We start from the raw sequence: 22,799 nt of genomic DNA on the forward strand, positions 1-22,799 counted from the left end.
AAAAAATTAGCATAAAATGGCATTTTACTGGCAATATTGTGGTACAAATATATGTGGGGTCCACTTTCGATTTGGGTCGGGTCAAAGTGGATTCGTGTTCTTCGTAGTTAGACGAAAAGATTGATATATTGTATGCTCAAAACTGATAATAGGTGAATGAGAAATTGGTTCTCAAAGTTGACCCATTTGAGTTAGAAAAATATAGAGAAAAACCTTTCAAGTAACTTTTGTCCCACATTGGTTTGAGAAGTGGTTTGCACCACTACTTATACAAGAGTTTTTCTAAGGCTTATTGAATTGTATAGCATAGAGGCTCTCTCTCGCGCGCAAGTAGGGTGCAAATGAAATCCCAAAATGAACTTAAAAAGGCTTAACTCGTGCGCCGACACCTGCATGCACGAATGTCGTTCAGAAAATTGGTTGGCCTTGCAGGTTGAATTATGCCAAATTTTCATATTTTTTACAATATTACGCAAACCATACCATAATACTATCAGTCTGTTATGGGCGGGAAGTTAAAACTTAGGATATTGTTTTTATTAATAGCATAGATTGCATTGCAGAGAAATATATATACTGAATTATTACCATTAGTAATTCTAGTTTAGAATTGTATTACAAATAGGAACGTAGGGAAGAATATACTTTATTAGGAATTCTATTTTAATTTACAATTGTATTAGGGATAGGAATTGTATTACCATATTTTACAATATTATGCAAACCATAATATTCTAGGTCTGTTTTGGGCGGGAAGTTAAAACTGAGGATATTGTTTTTATTAATAGTATAGATTGCATTGCAGAGAAATATATATACTGAATTATTACCATTAGTAATTCTAGTCTAGAATTGTATTACGAATAGGAACGTAGGGAAGAATATATTTTATTAGGAATTCTATTTTAATTTACAATTGTATTAGGGATAGGAATTGTATTACCGTATTTTACAATATTACGCACACCAAAATATTATAGGTCTGTTTTGGGCTGGAAGTTAAAACCGAGGATATTGTTTTTATTAATAGTATAGATTATTATTACATAAGGGTATTTTAGTCATTCTGTTACTTCTTACCTTTCAATTCCCTGTACTCCTATTCCTGCATACCAAACACTGTAATTTCAATTCTTACGTTATTCATTGAATTACAATTCCACCGAATTACAATTCTTTTACTCCCTAATTCCCTGCTCCCAGCCAAACACCCTGTAAAGCACGGAAATTCATGGGACATGAAAAAGATTCAGCAAAACAAGAATAAAGTAATCAATAAATTAGGAATAGCTAGTGCCCAGCCCATCTTCTCATGGCCCAACAAAACAAAATAAAATGAAATAAAAACAAAAACAAAAAAAAAAAAAACAAAACAAAACAAAAACAAAAACGAAATTATTAAAAGAGAGAACTGTTCGTTCAAGCCCGCGGCGCATTCTTACATTTCTTTGGCAATTTGTATTGTGGACTAGCAACTAGGGTCCATAGTAATATGAATCCTGAATTTAAACGATGTCGTTTCAGTCTTTGATTTTTAACAAATTGAGTTAATACCTAATATAGTCCTCGATTATAGAGGTTTTAATCAATTTAGTCCTAAGTGACTTTTTGTACTCTATTTATTTCTCGACTTTAATGGTTTTACTCACTTTAGTCCTCTGTTAAGAATTCTGTTTGTTGGGTGTTAATAACAAGGTTAACATGTTAATTTCATTTCCATTTTGTTTTTTTACCAAATTAATTATTAATTATATGTCCTAATTTATCTCTATCTTCTCCGTCTTTTGTCGCCGATACAATTCCCCCCTCCCCCCTCACTCTTCTCAGTCTTCCCGATACAACCCTCCCTTCTTCAAGCCCAAGAAACGCATAACAAACTCACCGGAAGCAAACACACGACAAAGCACTCCAACGATTGTTGAACCTATTACCCATTGTTCGTACTGGGAGCAAACGCCGAACTGGAAGCAACACACCATGGGGGATTCAAGACGTAGAATTGGATACAAATGCACGCAAAAATATGGTACCCACAAAAAAATCTTGTTAGTAGTTTTTTTTTTTTAATGTGGATTTAACTCATTTCTTACTGTCTGTTAGATCAAATATTTTTAATGTGGATTTAACTCATGGGGGATTCAAATTTGTTTAAATTATGAACTTCTGGATTATGATTAGGTTTGAAGTTCTAGCTTATGTTGCATGCGTGAGTATTGAAAATTTTGCTCTTTTTTCTCTATGTTAGTATTGATACTACAGGAACAGAATGCTAATTGATTGAGTTTGAATTCATTACTGTTAATCCTATTTGCTAATTGCTTTGTGTTTGGATTCATTTGAAAATAACTAAAAATGCTTCTATTTGAATTCATTTGAAAAGTGATCAGAATTTCAATATGCCAAAGTTAACTAATTCCTCATTATTTGCTAACTGCTTTTTCTTTTTTTCCTAAAGTATTATAATTTGCTTTGTCTTTAGTATGCAATTGTGTAAATATATATAGAACATATAATTAAAATTAATTTGATAAAAAAAAAATAAAATAAAAATGAAATTACCATGTTAACCTTGTTATTAACCCCCAACAAACAGAATTCTTAACAGATGACTAAAGTGGGTAAAATCATTAAAGTCAAGGACTAAATAGAGTACAAAAAGTCACTTAGGACTAAATTAAGTAAAACCACTATAGTCGAGGACTATATTAGGTATTAACTCTTAACAAATTTGTGTAACTCTGGCTTGTTTTTCTTTTTTTTTTTTTTTTTTTTCCTTTTTTATAGTTTTTTTTTCTTTTAGCAGTTTTCCTTTTTTATATCTTCGCGGGTTTTAGTGTTGTCTATTCTTTTGATCTTTTTGGATTTTCGAACGTTGCGTTTTGATATCTACAACTCTGGATTTAATCTTCGAGGTAGGCGTCCTAGTCCAAGGTCATCAATGGGAATCCTTGTGCTCATCAACACAAAATTTCTTGACGGACCATTTCTATTTTTAGAGCCTATAATCGATTAAGACCTTACCATGTATAGAGATTGATTTGCCAAAATTATGAGACTAATTTGTAAGGATATGATGGGAGTTAGCAATTAATGCCTTTATAACTTGTATAAAATCCATAGAGAAGGAGGGAAAAAGGGTTTGGCCTTTCTAAATTCTAAGAAACAATACAAAACACACAATTTAAGTCCTTTCCATTCTTCACACTACGATTTGAGCAATTCTTACACCAACAAGCAACAGGTAGGTAGTGAAATAATCATTAAGTATTCATTAAGATTAGTATGAATAAATTAGTTAAGATTGAGACTACATTTTTACATTCCAAGATACTTAAGACTTTTTGCTTACAATGAGAGGAAAGGATAGTATACATGTATAGATTACAAATGGAGTTGAGAGATATAGCACACCCATTTTTCTCCGGCCATATTTACCTTGATGCCGCCATACATATATACCAAAGCCATGGCCCTCAACAAAGACGATGCTATCGCTAGATAGGAATAGGAGCACAGAAACACTTCTTCCTCCAATCTTTTCCCCGCTTCTTGGTTTTTCTATCCGTTCACTTCTATAACAAATGCCAAACGAGGGTAGAACATCATAAGTATGAATCCGGGAAGGTTATAATCCTCAAGTCATTGTGCATGCAAATTATACCATGTCTAGCGTGAATAGTTAGAACAACTAATAGTGAATCGAATATCGACCAACTAACATGAATGTTTAACTAGTTGAGGCTAAAATCGAATATGTGCACTATTTCGATATTGTATATTAATTTTAATTTGCATACCTGAGATGGGCCTATAGAGGGAGGGTTGGAAGTTGCTTCCACTGATTCCTCAGATATTCTAGCTTCTGACTTCTCATTCGAGTAACTAGAACAGACGATCACAAATAAAGTTAGCGGGGAACATAGTAAAATGCAACGGTTCAGTGTATAGAAATGTTTGATCTAATAAAATATTTAGTGTCCTTACGTTGAGAGTATTGTAACCCATATGAGTTCTACGCAGTCGACCCAAAGCAGTCTCTGCTCAACGGGGATCACGCCATAGGTAATTAGATGAGCAAATGGCCAAAGTTTCCAGCCTGCCTGTAAAACAGCAACAAAAGTAAAACAGAAATTATAACAAGTCAGAATATCCCAATTAACTTATTCGAGACTGCAAATTCCCAGATGAAATCATTGCTTGAAAAACAAGAATCAGAATACTGTTCTTTGCATGAAGGCTGAAGCCAAATTCATCAATATAAAAACAAGACAATTTTATATATTGAAGCAGGCTATAGATAGAATTATGACATTCAAACTCCAACACAGCTTTACACGGAAACAAGGCTAAAGAACTACTCAATCAAGTATTCAAGACTCAAACTTTGCATAAGGAATAAGCATCCTCATCAAATGGTTCAACTTAATCAGAAAAATTGTGTTTGTTAAAACATATGCTCTCTGAAGTTTGCCCTTGGCTTGAAGATGTAAAATATAAAGAAGTATATGGGCAATATGGCCTTTCTTACCGTCAGCATGGGCCAAAATGTTGCCTTTAGTTCACTGAAGATACTGGTAGGGGATTCAAGACGTAAAAACCCAAGAACTGTGAAGTAAATGCTGTTCCAAATCGCTGACCAAACAGTTTGATCAAAGGCAACTTTGGCAGGTACCACCCACCAATCATCAAAAGGAAAGAGTGCCTGTAATGAGAGTATTACCATACGATTCAGTCAGATTCAAAGAATGTATCAAGGGGAGAAATCTAAAAGATATAGATCCATAACAAATACCTCACAGAAGTGATAGTAATAGTGAGATAAGGATCCATGTAGCGTAAATCCAGTTAGACCTGATCTAAACATGCGAGCACGATCAAATTCAAAAAGTGGTTTCCCTTCATAGCACTGCAGTTAAAAAAGTAAGCGTATTAAATATAATGGTCATTAGCAATCACAATTTGTAGTGCTAAGAGGTGTATTAAATGCCACTGACCTGAGCTATCCAATCCCCTAGAGAATAAACCACTCCACTGATCACCATCTTCGCCAAAACGGGGTTTTCTTTAAGGGCTTCCTCATATGCACTCCAGTTGTGCTGAGGTGCATATCTCAATATCTCAAAGAGGGTCCATCCCTAACAAAGGATAGGGGAAAAATGAATTATCTTTGGCATATGCTAAAATAAGATCAAAGAACTGCATATGCATAAAGGGAGCTAGCACAGGTAGCTCAGTTGATTATTCGGTGGCAAATTGTGAGCAAGACACAGGATCAAGCCTTGGGTGGGCATCAGGCACAGGTCCTCCCACCTAATGGGAGGCTGAGCCACCGTGATTTACCACCTCCACAAATCGGGCCGGTGTGTTGGGCCCATGGCAAAGAATTTCGCCTTTTTGTGGGCAAGAAATTAATCCAGGGAAATGGAAAGGAACTTTGAATGCAAATATAAATGTATCAGCAAGCACTCAAAGATATCACAATCGGCTGAAAAGTGCTAATTACACAACACAAAGCACAGATTTAGGCACCTTTCTCCTAATTTTGTTGTATTTCCAATGTTTAATCATATCCATTTTGACGCCATTGCAGTCATGAATTTGAAGCAGAATAGCAGATATAACCCTAATCAACATCTGGCCTATAATGTTTTTATTTTAGTATTAGTAAAAGTGAACGATCTCAAAGTGTTCTTCTCTTCAGCAACAAAGAAAACACTCCGAATTTGAATACTTCCAAACCATAAAATATCAAATCTCCAAATATTCAAATCTTTAATTGCCAATTTCGCATAAACACATAAGTCTTCAAGATTTTTGTTAAAAAAAATTAAATTAAATACTCCGTAACAGTAAATCAGGCGGACTTACATGCCAGTAGTTATGGTCTATGGTGAGAAGCTTAGTGATAGCGAAAGTCCCGGAGGCCAAAACAATGGTAGCGTTGATAGCTCTATCAACAACCTTCTCCATACCCAACTCTTCTCCCGCGCCGCCGCTCGAAGAAGCCGCCGACGACGACGAGCCAAACCCGGTGGGCCCTTCGAACGACAGCCGCCCTTCATTCCCAAACCCACCCACCACCACCTGATTCACGATACTGTCAATATCGCCGCCGCCCTCCGCCTCTCTCTCCGTGGCGTCGACGACGCCGTCTTGCTGGTCCGTGCTGTCGCCGCTCTGCACCGGAATCACGTCCAGCTCCTTCGCCGCCGCCAATTGCTCCCTTCCCGCCTTGGAAACCGGCCTGAGAAATAGCTGGAGCTTGGCCGGCTTGAAGGGGGATGGGGAACCGGCCTTTGGATTGGGTTTCGATAGCGAACGGAGGGCTTGAGGCGTGGCCAGGCCGTTAATGGTAGTAGCCATTTGTGGAGGAAACGGAGAGATTGGTGATCAGTGATCACGATTCAACTGAGTTTCTTCTCCGAGTCGAGCCGCCATGTCAGAGACTCGCTCGAGTTTTATATGGGAGACTGTGCATCTGATCAAGTGTTTCGCGGATTACGATCTTCGTATGCACCTTTTGACGTGGCTGAATATGTTAATGTTGATCGGTGATAGATCACAAAACGTTGACTTTTGGTGAGACTATCTTTACTCTTTTCTTGTTACTTCATGATTGGCGCAGGAAGCTATAGTGCGTTAGTGAATAGGGAGAAAACTGGAAGAGTGTAGATCTCAAATCTGTCCGGTCCACCTAAATTAATTGAGGCCAGAATTTCTTTTAGATAAAAATCACAATAACGATTATTGTATTCACACAAAATATAATATATAATACACAAATTCAGTCAATTGCGACACTTTTGTTTGATGGGTCTAGCTACTTAGTTGTAGTAGCTACTCCCTCACATCCCCCCTCCAAACACCCAAAATTTCAATCATTATATGAGCCTGGTGCATATGTATGTGTTTTATATAATGAGTTTTTGTGTCTTATGTTACGAGTTTTTGTTCTTGTATTATAAAATTTTATACCTTAAAAGTATAAATTTTATACCCGAAACAAATTAGTAATTGTGTGTTATGTTATGAATTTATGTGTCTTGTATTTGTGAAATTGTGTGCCTATACACACAAATTATGTACTTAAATCAGAATTGAAATATAACTAAATAAGTAAATATATAACATGTGTATGTATTTTATGTTGTGATTTTTGTGTCTTTGTGTTATGAAATTATATACCTTACGAGTATGAATTTTGTACTTCGTCTTTTCAATCCAAGATTTATATTACTATATGGACTCTGGCGTATGATATAAATTGCCCAATAATTTTATGATGTTAAGAGTTTTGAACATTTAATATTTAATAGGTTTTATTATTTTAAGAAAAGTTAATTTCATATTTAGTCATTTTATTATCTCTCATTTTTTAATTTTAGTCATTGACTTTAAAGTTATCAAATTTAGTCTTTGAGTATTGAATCATTTTTAATTTTAATCCTGTAATCTTTTTCATGTGTGAATTGTTTAGGATAAGAAAATCAAGACTTTGTTTTTCCTGTGCGAGAAGCAATTAATGCAATGGTAATTTCAATTTTTCTCTTTAGTACTATCGACTCTATTACAAAATAGTATCTGTATCGAAATTCGATCTTGTTATCTTCTCTTAAAGAAAGTCACAAAGGTACAACTGAGTATAAAATACTTGGCATGTCAATATCAATCTATTTTTGAAATCTTTAAGTATAATGGAATGTAAGCCACAAATGCAGAACAAATAAATGTTAGCAGCTGACTATTGAAGCTTCAGAGTTCAGAATTCAGACCATGCTCCACTTGTAATTTGGCATCTTCTTTCTTTACTCCTATTATGGACACAATAGGTTTTTTTGTTGGCTTTCAGTTCTCATCTTACATGTATCTTAGGTTTTATTATATATTTTTATTTTATTAGTAAATTACTCGGCCGATATACGAATACTTTTTTTTTTAATTATATATTTAGATAATAAAATTAAAGATGAAATTATAAACAATTTTAATATTTAAAAGTGCACATTTAGATTGCGTTTAGTTCATAGATTTACACTTTAAGAATGAGAATCAAAATCATAATTTGTATTTGGTTGACAACTTTTTAAAACACAACTACGGGTTTTGATTTTATATTTTTTTTATTTTTAAACATCTATTCCATTATATGGTTACACACAACCAAATATTAATATTGATAATCACTCTATCCACCAAACCGTCAAACATACAAAATACTTTTACCAAAATTTATTATCATTATCAAGTATTTGATTCTCATTATGATTCCGATTAACTTGTGCAAACCAAACACAACCTTACTTGAATACAATGCGACCCATATTCCACAATATATTTTGCCTTCCCGACCCGTTATGGCCGTAGCTAGTAATTCCAGATGAATAAAGACGTTTGGTGGTCCAATTAAATAACATTTTATTATTATTATTATTATTATGGACAACGAAGCTATGGCACATTTTGGAATATCTAGAATGTAGATGATCAAACATGGTGTGAATGCTTGGCTGCTTTGCTAGCCACGCAAATATTCCTTCATTCCTTCTCCACTCCTTGTTTTTTATATGGTATTTATTGCTTGAGGTAAAATATAATTTTCGATTTTTATGAGGCTGGTGTGTGTGTATATATATATATATATATATATATTTCTTTTTGAAATTAAACTTACATTATATTACCAATTCGTCAACATAATTTGACTTGATTAAAGACAAAATTTTAAATAAAACCATGTGAATACCAAATTATAGGTTCACATATCTTTCAAAGTTTACTCTTTCAAGTGCCACATCCTTTATAGGTCCTCAATTTATATATATATATATATATATATATATATATATATATATATATATATATATGAAGAACAATTAATTTATTAACTAAACAAAGAATACAAAAATAAGGACGACATACTCACATACCCTTAGCCTTGTAAAACCAAGATAATACATACCCAAGAAAAACTTGCTCTCGTATATAGCACTTGTGTTTGACACTAATTACCTTGCTAATCTTTTCATTCCATCTATACCACTTGAATTTTTATTAATTCTTTTGTTTCAATATTTCCTTATACTCCTTGCTTAATCAAAACTTGTAGAATAATCCATAACTTCCAAACGCAAACCCTACTGAAGTTCTCTCCTCTTTTGTTTCCTTTACGGGCGCCGCCTCCGTGAAACAAGCGGATCGGAGGCGGCGTCCAATCATCTTCCCTACTGCTATCTCCACTTCATGCAGCGTCGTCCATCTTTATTGTCTTTTCTGCATTCACTGTTTATCCTCCATCTCCACCGCTACCGGTCATTACTTTCTTATTTTCGCACTGTTGTTTCCCTTTGCTTTATTTTATTGGTTTAATTTTGTTTGCAATTTTTGTGTTTTTCCTCTCGTTGTTTTGACGAGTTTCTTCCTCTCGTTTACTTGGCGAGTTCTTTTTTCATAATGCGTGAAATGATAAAACTAGTCCTAGCGTACGTGAATCTCATCCTGGGTGACAAACATGACAATGAGAAAGAAACTCCTATGAACTATGATATGCAGTTCAGCCGAATGGAGATATTGTCAATGGATAGAAGAATGGTGATGGAGATATTGTAAATGGATAGAAGAATGGAAATAGATACTCAGGTGGTGTGCAAGACTATTCAACCAGTGTCAGTCTTGGGTAAGTTTGACCAAATCATTAAAGAAGCTTTAAGTTCGTTCAAAGAATTCATCTTCAAATTTGTGAAACAGTCTGCGAATTAAGTTTTCTATGCTAGGGAAGTTGTTTCTATATCTGACTGTAAGGAATGTTTGACCATTCCATCGATCTTTATTGTAAACGTTTCAGCCTATGATTAATGAATTAGGTTCTTTATTTAAAAAAAAAAACCCATAACTTCCAAAAAGTGTGACTTTTTCTTTCTATACTCAAATTGGCGTGACTTTCCTTTGTCTTCCAAAATTGTGACTTTTTCTAAAAGTGTGGTATCTTATTCATTTGTATGATTTTCTCTTTGGCAAAAATTACATGAATTCTTTCTTTAAATTAGAGAGAGGCGTGATTTCTTCTCATAAATAAAAAATGTATTCTCATAATTTGTATTTCTTTCCAGGACTAAAAATCTTCAAAATAATTTCTTCTAAAAATTAATTTGAGATCATAGGCTTCAAATTATTTTTTTGGCTCTTTTTCATGTACCAATTTCTTCTTCTTGAAAAAAAATAATTTTTTGAGGAAACTCATATAAAAATAAAATAAATAGGGAACTAAATTTTTTTATGGTATATTAAACATTGCCTCATCAAAATCTAATCAATTTATTCCCAAAAATATATGAAGTTAATGGGTTAGTATTTTGTGTAAAAATGAGAATAGCAAAATGTTTTGGGCTTAAAGGGTAAACTGAATAAAAATCCCTAAAACTAGTGGGGCCAAACTGTAAGTATCAAAACTTGGATCAAACAATATGCAACTACCCTCATTGACGGACAGCCAGCAGGCTTCCCGTAAGTCGGTAAATCTTAAACATCGGCGGCGATATTTCACTTTTCACAGTGCGCTTAAACCACTGCTTAGTAATTATTGGTATCAGGAACGATCAGATCTCAGTTCAAATTGAAATACTCGCATCAACACATGGTCTCCGCGGATCGATAAATGGCGAATTTTTTGGCTCAGTTTCAGAGCATCAAACACACTTTCGATCGCATCGTCATTGCCGGTAATATACGAATTTAACGGCTAGGACTTCAGCTTTCTCACTCGTTTCCGTAAAACCTACCTGGTTTTGATTGAACTTCGTTGTTGTTTTTGCTGTTTTTATTTGCTTTTCTATAATTCCGAATTTAAATGCTAGTGCTGCAATTTGTTCCGTTAGTGTTAAATGCAATTGGACTAAGTCAGCATTTTGATCTCGATGTCGTAGCTATGAATGGCTTCATTTCGGGTATTTTGTTTGCCAATTGAAAGCTTGATACCAGATGCTTTAGATGCTAGAAGCGGAGCAATCAGCAGTGGAAAAGAAGAAGTGAAAATTGTTTGATTTTTGGTGTGCTCTATTTTCCATATATGATGTTTTTATGATGATGGTTTATGCTAACCTTCTTCTTTTCAATAATGCTTGTCTTGAATGCCCTAATGCTCAATGTCTTGCATGAATTTGTAAAACCTTACTTTATTCTATGGGGTATTACTTTGAGAGGAGGTACGTCTACTAGCTTATATGTCTGCCCTTTCTTTGTCCGTGCTGATAAATTCAGACCAAGAAGAATAAGTAGATCAGGCAATGTAAGTTGGAGTATCTGAAGCAAATGTAATGGTTACATCACAATGGGGCTTGTGATGTGCACTTTGAGTAGATAATTTGCATTTCTAATAAAAGTTTGATTGCTCCTATAATCACTTTGCAGTTGAAGATGTGAGCGATTTGTGGCCCCTTGTGAGAAAGGAGTTCGAAGTACGTGTACCATTCAAAAGAGCCTTACTAAATAACAAGACACGTAATGCTGTTCTGGTAGATGAATTCCAAGCCGAGTATGTATTGACAACAGATTCAAGACTCCGCAGTCGGTTCCCACAAGAACAATCATTGTTTTGGTTCCGAGAGCCATATGCTACACTGGTCCTAGTCAGTTGCGAGGTGCAGTTGAATCTTGAATCTGGGCATATTTTTACATTCTGTTTCTTCTAGACATGCACATTCCGATTTTACATTCTCTCTATGTGTTTTATATGTTTGTGGAATAAATTGGGTAGTGTAACATTTTCCATGGAAATCTGTTGGAGATGGATTTAGATATCCTTGAATTTACTTCTTCCTCCTATCTGATGGCACATTGCCAGCCATGTTTGCCTACTCCCCAAATGTCATTTCTCTTGCAACAAAGTTTACTCCCCCCGTCCCCTGCTCCCCCTTTTAGTTTTTGATTTAAGGAGGTGATTATGAAAAAGTTGGACCACAATATGATAACAAAGAAGTGGACACAGTTTCAATTTAGAGCTTAGGAGAACTTAGGGTGATGTGCTGTTTACAAGTCTCTTCTATTGCTTGATTTCTTTTAGATGGTTGATAAGCATTTTGTTGTTTTTCATTTTTCTTCTTCTAGGATCTTGATGAATTTAAGACAATACTCAAACCAAGGTTGAAGTTAATAGTTCAAAATGATGAACGGGAATGGTTTATTGTGTTTGTGTCTAAAGCACCAGCTCACAATGACCAGGCCACCAAGATGGCCAAAAAAGTTTATGCCAAACTTGAGGTTGATTTTAGCTCAAAGAAAAGAGAAAGGTAAACCTCCCCTTGATGAGTATTATTCTGCGTTTTATCTTTTAGAAAGTAAATGTAATTGTTAACGGTAAATATAAATTAATAAATGTGTATCTTCTTTAATGGCTTAAACTTTTAGTTGAGGCGTAATATATACTTCAATATGGTATCATAGTATGCAAAAGGGCGTAGGTCCGAATCTTTCATGCTACCTATCATTAAAATATTTTAACATATTTGAACTGTCCAAAAAAAAAAAATAAAAAAAAATAGAAGACATAATCCTGCCACATGAGGGGGTGTGTTGAAGATAAGTATATAAAATAATCTGTATCCTCATTAGATGCATAAGAGTTTTGTTGAGCTAAAACACACATTTCAATAATAACAACTCCTTTCTTGTAAGGAGCATACTTAATTATTCAGATTTTTCTTCTGCATTCTCTCTCCCTCTCTCCTTTTTCTAGTGGGGATTCAATGATTGGCCATTTGTTCAGAAGATGCATCTCTAGCAAATTCACTATCTCCACATACAAATACTTTATCAAATTCAGTATGTAACATGATTGTAAAGAGGCCTTATTATACGAGTATTGAATTAGTTTTCTGCTACCCCAGGTGCAGGCATTACTTCTGTTTTATATCAACATATTATCTGAAACACTTATACCTGCCTTTGGATATTCTATGGCTTTTACGGTCAAAGAAACCAATAATGTTGATAATAGGCCTGGTTCAAGACTGACATTAGAGCTGAAATAATAGCCTTAGGATGAAATGTTGGTATTCCCATCTCTGGTAGTTCTTTCTGAAACAGTTGAAGCAATAATATTATTAGTTCCAAAGTTTTTGTCCTAACTTTCTTAACATATAATTTCTTTAGATGCTGCAAACTGGATTTGCATGGAACAGACCCAAATTTCTGGGAAGATTTGGAATCCAAAATCATGGAGTGTATTAGAAATACACTTGATAAGCGCATTCAGTTTTATGAGGAGGAGATTAGGAAGCTCAGTGAACAGCGCTTCATGCCAGTTTGGAATTTCTGTAACTTCTTTATTCTAAAGGTAAAAGTTGTCATTAGACTCATTACAAATATTAACGGTGTCCTTACTCTGAATTTTTCCCCAAATTGTAGCACCCTATGGATGAAATCATCTTAGTATGCCTGGTTTTATCATACTAACTTATTTTGAACCATATAAACCTCTTCTTTAGTCCAAATTCTATGTAAGGTTTCAGCATCCTATGCATGAAAACACCATAGTCTGCCTGGTTTTATTGTAACTAAGTAACTAACATATTCTGAATCATATAGACACTCATGTGTCTTATCTAAATTTCAATACATAACCATTTCAATGTGCATGAACATGGTCTTTGATTTTTATTTTAGAGAGGCTCTATGTTCTTACACTTTTATGTTCTTCAGTTCTGTCAACACAAAACTTTTTAACCTAATAATAATAAAAGGAAGGAAAATGTAGTTCTATTGCATATTTGGATGACATGCTTACATTTAATACATGGGTATTGCTCTGGCCAAATGTTTTACTGGCATCCTTTTAACCACATATATTGCTACTGAAATGTGTCCAGACTACTATTGGTTTTATGCAAAAATGTTTTATCTCTTACAGGAAAGCTTAGCTTTTATGTTTGAGATAGCTCATCTCCATGAAGATGCTCTACGTGAATACGATGAACTAGAACTCTGTTACTTGGAAACAGGTACATAAATGACTATATTTTTGGCTATTCTCCCTATAGGGTGATAATATTCTTATGAATGTTTACTGCCAACAACTACATTGAACATTCATTGGTTCTGATTCTTCTATTTATGCTGTTATGCTAGATTTGAATGGCAGTTACATTCTCTCTGTCTTACCTTTGACCTTTTTTCCATTGCCACAATGTAACATTTGAATTTCCCATTGAGAATATTTTAAAGTCATCTTCTTGACATTCTTATCTTGTAACTATATGGTTCACTATTCATTTTTGTATATAAAGTCTGGATTGGGTTTGTCTTATGGAACAAGATTGCATTTTACGAAGAAGGAACAGATTCCTGAAATAAAGTCTGGTTGGTAAATTTATTTTCTTCCATTCAGAATTTTGATAATGATAGCATGGGAGCATGTTGTTCTGCCTACTTAGTTGCTCTAGAAATGAAATTATTTGTGTTGAGGATAAATATACGGCAATATATGTGTTTCCTCAGTGATTAGTTTAAGCTTTTAGTTGAGATAGATATATCAAATCCCATGCACTATAGGTCATAAAAAATTTTCCACGTGTTTGACCCGTTAAAAAAAATGTCCGGCCCACAGGTGAGGGGGTGGTTGAGGATTAATATATGAGGTGATAAATGCATATCTTCACTAACTACTTAAGCTTTTAGTTGAGGTGCAAGACATTTTTCAATAATTTGTTATTTATGTAAGTACAACTTAGGAGACCTGCTTTATTTGTTTCATTGTTGCCTTTCAGTCTAGGTCTTTAGTTGAATTCTTGAGGATATGACTGATCATTAACCTGATATATTTATTGTCTGTGAACCAGTTAATATGATTAGGAAAAGGAGGGACTTCGGAGGAGCGGAGCGTGGCGATGATCAGGCTGCACTACTCAACCCAGCAGACAAAGCACTGATGCAGATTGTGCAGGATGACTCATTTAGGGAATTTGAATTCAGGCAGTATCTGTTTGCCTGCCAAGCAAAGGTGTGGAAGAGCGGGAAACAGTAATTAGTTTAGGCTGGTTGTCTATAAACATAAACCAATTTGATGGTCTACATAGTATCCTCGCCATTTTTCTCCGCAATGTTAAAAAGTTCACATCTCGATTCATGGTCATCTCAATTATCCTGTTGCCTGTTGGGTCTTGGAAAGATTTACACATCCTTTCCTATGCTTTTTGAGAGATTGGTTCTTGGGCATTGAACCCATGACCTGATGGTCAGTGGTTGAGCACTCACAACTACACCATAATGACTGAGTTCAAAAGCAATGAGATAAAAATAACTGACATCTGTCGACCTTAAAGAACTGAAAATGCAAAAATATGATTTTTTTTTTCAAGTTATTAAATTGGAGATGAATTTTCTATGGTTAATTGTTGGTATGCTTTCCTGGCAATGAACTGATAGCTACATTCCTTTTTCTTGTATTTATATGATTCCTGCAACTTTTGTTGATTTTATTCTTCCATCTTATTTTAATATGTAGCTGTTATTTAAGCTGAATCGTCCATTTGAAGTTGCATCGAGGGGTTATTCTTTTATAATTAGCTTTTCGAAGTCATTGGCCCTCCATGAGGTAATTCATGCTCCATTGATTAATCGTTTAACTGATAATTTTCCTTGGTTATCTGAGGGTTTAAGATCTCACTTTTTATTATGTACTTAAATTGTCTATTTACTCTTTCCCTATCTCAGAGAACGTTGCCCTTCTGTATGCGTGAGGTGTGGGTAATAACTGGTTGCTTGGGTTTAATTAATGCAACCACTTCCAAATATAAAGATGGACTTGTGGCACCTGATACGGAAAAGGAGTTCTACCGACTAAAAGGGGATCTGTACTCCTTATGTCGTACTAAGGTAATGTTGTCTATGATAAATAGCTTTTCTTTTAGTTAATTGTTGGATATTTAGTGGAGTTCTTTGTAGTTTGGCCTATAATGGCCTGAACCTTTCATTCAATTAGTTCTATCTGGTTATAATAGGCCACCGATCCACCATATATGCAAAGAGGTAATTAGTGCAATGCTTCTCACTATCCTGGAGGAGCATGGTGTTTAATTTTCCATGTAAACGGTTTATTATACTCTCTACTGAAGTGTTTCATTCATGTGGCAGTTCATGCGGCTTGCTTATTTAATTGGCTATGGGGCGCATATTGAAAGAAGTCCTGTCAACAGGTGAATACTGCATTTTCAGGAAGCATTCTGGTAGACATGTCTTTAACATCTTGCAACCTCATGCTTGTTCTTTCTGTTGAACAGTGCTTCACTTAGCATGCTTCCTTGGCCTAAACCTGCAGTTTGGCCTTCTTTACCACCTGATGCTTCATCTAAGGTGCTTGCAAAAGAAAAGGTGTGTCTTGAAAATATAATGCATCTTTGATTGTTCAATCTCTGTTTAATGTGTTGAAGTGTAAAGTGTTATCATTTCATTGGAACATTCTTGCTAAGTTCATAAAGATGACTCTTTTCTGATTTCCCTTTGAAGAAAAAGAACTCTGAGAAGATATTAGTATTTTCCTCTGCTAAAAAAGTTAGCATTTCCTTGCATAGAAATAGCAGCATAATTAGATACCACATATATGGTCCAAAGGCACAGATTTTATGTTGCATGTTGAGGGTGATTACCTGAATTAAAATTGTCTTCATTTTCCACCATGGAACTTTGTATTTTATGAGTATGCTTCATTACAGTACATGTGACTGCATTGGCAGATGATTCTTCAAGACTCTTCACGTCCTAAACATTTTGGAATTCAGAAGAAACCACTTCCTCTAGAACCATCTGTATTATTGCGTGAAGCAAATCGCCGAAGAGCTTCTCTCTCTGCTGGAAATGTGTTCGAAATGTTTGATGGTCATCCGAGCATGACTGATGGGTAATGGAAACATGTTTAAGTTAAATTTGTTATGCCCATATTTCAAGTGTTTGCATTATGTGCTAAATTGAGCTTTGAAGGGGTGGGGGCATGGGTCTGTCTATAGACACGCTCATATAGATTATAGACACATCCAATATACATGAAAGCATAAAATTATATAAAGAAGGGAAAATGACTTTTAGTCCCCCAATTACGAGGATATAGTTGACTCAGTCCCTCAATTATTATCTTGGTGGCAGATATAGTCCCTCCATGACTATTGATGGAGATTATTCACCACCAAAATATTTAACAAATTTTGCCATTGAGGGACTATATCTACCACCGAGGTGATAATTGAGGGACTAAATGTGGAGGCCCCAATAATTGGGGGACTGAGTCAACTATATCCCCATAATTTAGGGCCTAAGGGCACCATTTTCCCTATAAAGAATTAAGAACTTGATATTTGTAAGTTGAAAATTCCATTTTAATTGATATTTTTTGCTGATCTTTTGAATAAATAGTGCCTAAGGTGCTTGTTAATTGTTATGGAGTATTTTTTTTTAAAGTAGACCATGAGATAGTGGCAGAAGTATCTATTTGCCTGCCTCCATAATTACATAAAATCTGCTTTTGCTGTTTTGTTGATTATGATTTTACTTTTTGTATCTCATTCATAAATTAAGCTCTTATCCAGTGGTCATTTGCTGACAGCTCAGGTTCAATATCCCCACCATCCAAAGTACCTGTAGTAATATCTATGTCACGAACTCACTCTTCACCTGGATTTGAGAGCTCTATCAGTCGGCCTTTGAGACTTTCTGAAATTTTTGTTGCTGCTGAGCATGCTTTGCAGAATACAATATCTGATAAAGAACTATGGAAATCATTGTCGTCTCCGGAGGAATTCGAGGTATTTATGTTCTCCAACAACTACAAGTGTATAAATCTGTACAATATTTAGAGCCAGTTAAGAAGAGTGAAATCTGTCTGAAAATTAATTCTTTTTTGTTTTATAAAAAGTACTCGTTTTCCAACAACTTGTGCTTCTAGGAGTTTCAATTAAATGATTCTTTGGGCACTCCTATATGCATTTTATTTTCATTGGAACCTTTTTTCACACTTGAAATTCTTTATTTATTTAATTATTGTCAGCAAAAATATTTGGAGCTGTCAAAGGGTGCTGCTGAGAACTATCATCGCTCTTGGTGGAAGAGGCATGGGGTTGTTCTTGATGGTGAAATTGCATCTGTGTATCATAAGCTTGGAAACTTCGATCTTGCTGCGAAGCTGTACGAAAAGGTCTGTGCTCTTTATGCTGGTGAAGGATGGCAGAACCTATTGGCTGAAGTCCTTCCCAATTTAGCAGAGTGTCAAAAGATACTGAATGATCAAGCTGGTTATCTCGCTTCCTGTGTGAGGCTGCTGTCATTGGATAACGGATTGTTTCTGACCAAGGAGCGCCAGGCATTTCAGTCTGAAGTTGTCCATCTTGCTCATAGTGAAATGGAGCACCCTGTGCCTTTAGATGTGTCCTCGCTGATAACATTTTCTGGCAACCCTGGGCCTCCACTGGAGCTGTGTGATGGGGATCCTGGTTCCCTTTCTGTAACTATTTGGAGTGGATTTCCTGATGATATTGCTCTTGAATCACTCAGTCTCACTCTGACAGCTACAAATATCACCGATGATGGTGTTAAGGTGCTATTTTCTTGACTATGTGCCTTCCTCTCAATTTGTTGCTAAAAAAATGCACATTTCAATACTAATTCTGAATTCTTGGCCAGGCTATAAAACGCTCTGGTGCTACAATATTAAATCCAGGAAGGAATACAATCACAGTTTCTTTACCTCCCCAGAAACCTGGGTCTTATGTTTTGAGTGTTCTAACGGGGCAAATTGGTCAATTGAGATTTAGATCTCATAGTTTTTCCAAAGGAGGACCTGCAGATACTGATGACTTCATGAGTTATGAGAAGCCAACAAGGCCTATCTTAAAGGTAAGCATGCCTACTCAATGAAGAAGGCTGTGATCTTTTCCTATATTTTCTATTCTTCTTGCATCATTCATATCTGTATATGTTGCCAATTCTTATAAGTTGTATCCCTGCACAAGCATGTTGACATGACATGATATTAATATTGTCTTCATTTTTGGGTAAGGTGTTCAAACCAAGGTCTCTGGTTGATCTTGTGCCTGCTATCTCATCTGCTTTGCTTATCAACGAACCTCAGTGGGTAGGAATAATTGTCAAACCAATGAGCTACTCCCTTAAAGGCGCTGTACTTCACATAGACACTGGACCTGGTTTGATTATTCAACAGTCCCATGGAATTGAAATTGAGAAGCATACAGATGGATCTCATAATGAATCCGAGTCAGGTGGCCCGGAAGGTTTTGAAGGTGATGGTACCCAAGTTACTGCAGAAGTAAAGCAATTGTCTCTTCAAGATGGAAAAATTGAGCTTCCTGACTGGGCTAGCAATGCAACTTCTGTTTTATGGATCCCCGTGCGTGCTGCCAGTGATGGCCTTCCTAGAGGAAGTCCTGCAGGTGATATCAAATATTTTACTAACAGTTCAAATATTAAAAACACGGTCGGTATTTTATCACAGACAGGTTAACCATCCCTTTTGCTGTCTTTCAGGAGAACGCATATCCCAGAGACAGAGTCTTGTGGATGGGATGAGGACAGTAGCTCTAAAACTTGAATTTGGAGTAACTCGTAATCAGATATTTGAAAGGTTTGTAGTTTTCCCTTTTTCATCTTATTTTTCCCCTCGGTGTGGGGGGAGGAGGATAATTTATCTTATCCACTTTTATGGAATTCTTACACTAATTTGAACCTTGCAGGACAATGGCTGTGCATTTTACAGACCCATTCTCTGTGAGCATACGGGTTACAGACAAATGCAATGATGGCACTCTGCTTTTGCAGGTCCTCTATATGCTCTGTTTAGATTCCTTGTTTTCTGTTATATGTTACCATTGGTCATTCTATGCATTCATAACTCTTCATGTCTTCTATGGGGTTACTAGAACTGCTCAGCTAAGAAAAAGGAAAAAGAAAATTAAATAAAAACCATAGCAGCTAAGCAGTTTTCATTCTGCAATTCATGATATAATAAATTTTCTGAATCTCAACTGATGTTATCTGCATTCTGTTGTGGGGAATGGAAAGTTCTTATGTATGTATATACAAGTCCGTGACCAATCTATATTATATTATCAAGCCAACTAGTCCTAGAATTGAGCTATATAAAGTTAGGCCTACAATCAAAATATACAATGAATAATATATAATCACTTACTATGTTTATAACACATTGTATGGCTAGGTGATACTGCAATCACAAGTGCAAGCTTCACTGACCATCCATGATGCTTCACTTGATCTTCAAGATGGCTTTTCCCACACAGGAAGCAGTGATGGGAGACCAATCTCTGGATTCTTTCCATTGACCGTGTCTCCAAAATCAAGATCTTCAATCTTGTTCTGTATATGTTTGAAGAATACACTAGAAAAGGGTATGCTTGGTTTTTTCACTTATCCTTCTCATTCTTCACTTTCCACCTGCTTTATATTGTGTTATGGAATAAGCAGTTGCTTTTGGCTTAATACCCGCCATAGTTAAATCTTCTTGTCCAGCAAACAAAGTGAGTTGTGTTTTGATGTTTTCTTTTTTGTCCTTAGCAGATGAAGCTAACAAGCAGCTGTCAGAAAGTATATTAAATATTAAATATGGGATTTTGGGTGATAGAATGGTTGGAGCTCATTCCCCTGTGGCTGAGGAACGCAGTATACCTGATGACACAACACCGGAGCTGATGTTCAGGAGTTCTCTTGTTTTACAGAAACCTGTGCTTGACCCTTGCTTTGCAGTTGGCTTTCTTCCTCTTTCTAGTGGTCTGCGAGTTGGACAGCTTGTTACCATGAAATGGAGAGTTGAAAGGTTAAAAACATTAGATGAACATACAGCTTCCGAAGGCAATGTAAGTTAACAAATTTCTTCACATCTTAGAGACCTTCTAACTGTTCTCTAATAAATAAAAACAATATGGAGTAATAATGAGGCTGGCATTTTCTTTCTCCTGTATGACCTTAACGCAAAACTTTGGGAATGTTTGGATTGCCATGCCTTATGAAAACCAAGTGAAACCCTGAGATGAATTATAGGAAATTGCTAGTATTTTTTACTGTTTTCTATATTTGCAACAGGATGAAGTGTTATACGAGGTCAATGCAAACTCTGATAACTGGATGATTGCTGGGAGGAAAAGGGGACACATGCCTCTTTCCATAAAACAAGGTTCCTTTTTTTCCCTCGGATGTTTTACTATTAATCTATTATATCCACTGTTGCAAAAATTTCCCGCCTAGGCCGCCTAGCGCCTAACTTGGCCGATTGGGCCGAGTTGGCGGCTGTCTAGAGCCTAACTCGGCCGAGTTAACTTGCCCAACTCGGTAGAGTTAGCCGAGTTAACTCGGGTGAGTCGGCGTTGTTAATTTTTTATTATATTTATATATATTTAAATTTATTTATATTTATATAAATAACAGAAATAAGATATATATATATGTGTGTGTGTGTGTTGTGTGTGTGTGTGTATGACATACACCCACACATGCATTATTTTTTTGTTTTCATAGGTCGCCGCCTAGACCGCTTAGGCGCTAGGCGCAAGTCTACCGCCCGACTACTACTGCAACCATGATTATATCTTCTGTCAAAGATAACTTACTATATTCCTGTTCCTTCAACGAAATTTGTTACTAACCCTCTTTCTCTCTCTCTCTCTCGGTTATATAACAGGGTCAAGAATAGTAATTTCAGTGTTGTGCTTGCCACTAGTTTCTGGATATGTTCGCCCTCCTCAACTGGGCTTGCCGAATGTGAACTGGTCGAACATAAGTTGCAACCCTCCCAGTCCACACTTGGTCTGTGTGATGCCTCCCACTCTCAGTTCCTCATTTTGTAAGCCAGCCTAAGCATATATGAATATTTTTTGCATCCATTCCTACAAAATTGAAAAGCGACAGCGCAGAAACAGGACACCAGTTTTTCTTCCTTCCCAGAAATCGTGTACATTGTATGTATTTTCTTTTTTCGTATTGGAGTTGCGGGAATTTACAAACTCAGCCCCTCCTTAAAGCAATGCTTTTACTCTTGTATAGCAAGAATTTGGGGTTGTACAATACGGTAGAGACTGAGAAGGCTATTGCCACCTTCCCTTGTATACACGACTATGGTTAAGAAATGATAGTTTAGGGGGAAAGAAAATTTTTAAGTTTTCATGGATAATTTGTGCTTGTTTGAGTTGCTTTAAGTGTGGAATTTATTTTGTTTTACGGTGAGCATTTATGAACGAACATAGGTTACAACGTCAATGGATAGTCAATTAGTCATTTAAACAATTGAAATTATAATTGATATTCCCACCTTGATGACACAACTTTGGGATGGAGTAGTGGCCATAGACTGCAAACGTGCAATTGTATGAAAAGGTTAAAATTTGTGTGAGATTGTCTCACGGTCTAAGACTGTGAGACTGATTGGATCTTTGATTGATCTGACTTATTAATCAAAGATTTGACCCGACTCACAGATTGATAAACTGGAACTTTGATAGAGAAATCATATTGTGGCCACTACTGATGATCACAACCTTTGATAGTTCTTGATTTCCAAACAGTAATTTGTAAGTGTGACAATATATTTTGAAAGTAATGCATGTTTACAAAAAAAAAATGAAAATGGCCTAAAAGACATGTGACTAAAAACGATAAAATTCATTATTCTTGTTTTAATTAATGGAAAAAAATAATGAGTTGGTAATTTTGCCCTAAAAAATTTAACATGTTCCATGCATATGACTATTTTGATATGAATCTGAAAGTAGTTAAATTAAAAAAAAATTGATAGTCAA

The 22,799-nt window shown here is 35.6% G+C and overlaps 2 protein-coding genes across 3 annotated transcripts; one reads left to right on the forward strand and one right to left on the reverse strand.

Annotated features, from left to right (window-relative positions):
* Positions 1 to 3,242: 3,242 nt before the first annotated feature.
* Positions 3,243 to 6,439, reverse strand: LOC115997993. The gene is made up of 7 exons (XM_031237443.1): positions 5,869 to 6,439; positions 4,995 to 5,135; positions 4,793 to 4,906; positions 4,529 to 4,702; positions 3,985 to 4,100; positions 3,798 to 3,882; positions 3,243 to 3,572 (listed from the first exon to the last, which is right to left on the reverse strand). Exons 1-7 carry the CDS (start codon positions 6,361 to 6,363, stop codon positions 3,567 to 3,569), a joined length of 1,131 nt encoding a protein of 376 aa, XP_031093303.1. The 5' UTR covers positions 6,364 to 6,439; the 3' UTR covers positions 3,243 to 3,566.
* Positions 6,440 to 10,480: 4,041 nt separating this feature from the next.
* LOC116024390 (trafficking protein particle complex II-specific subunit 130 homolog) lies at positions 10,481 to 22,174 on the forward strand. 2 transcript variants are annotated; one of them, XM_031265286.1, is made up of 21 exons: positions 10,481 to 10,715; positions 11,404 to 11,633; positions 12,100 to 12,281; positions 13,144 to 13,327; positions 13,901 to 13,991; positions 14,829 to 14,989; positions 15,494 to 15,583; positions 15,703 to 15,864; positions 16,123 to 16,184; positions 16,269 to 16,359; positions 16,722 to 16,885; positions 17,585 to 17,783; positions 18,026 to 18,571; positions 18,658 to 18,870; positions 19,034 to 19,424; positions 19,519 to 19,615; positions 19,725 to 19,809; positions 20,210 to 20,399; positions 20,566 to 20,864; positions 21,091 to 21,181; positions 21,686 to 22,174. In XM_031265286.1, the coding sequence occupies exons 1-21, from the start codon at positions 10,652 to 10,654 to the stop codon at positions 21,859 to 21,861; spliced, it is 3,768 nt and encodes a 1,255-aa protein (XP_031121146.1). In that variant the 5' UTR covers positions 10,481 to 10,651; the 3' UTR covers positions 21,862 to 22,174. The 2 variants fall into 2 exon arrangements, with proteins under 2 accessions (XP_031121146.1, XP_031121150.1); XM_031265290.1 differs by having other exon boundaries at positions 20,569 to 20,864.
* Positions 22,175 to 22,799: the final 625 nt, after the last annotated feature.

Source organism: Ipomoea triloba, chromosome 1 (assembly GCF_003576645.1).
Source record: "Ipomoea triloba cultivar NCNSP0323 chromosome 1, ASM357664v1".
Classification (NCBI taxonomy): Eukaryota; Viridiplantae; Streptophyta; class Magnoliopsida; order Solanales; family Convolvulaceae; genus Ipomoea; species Ipomoea triloba.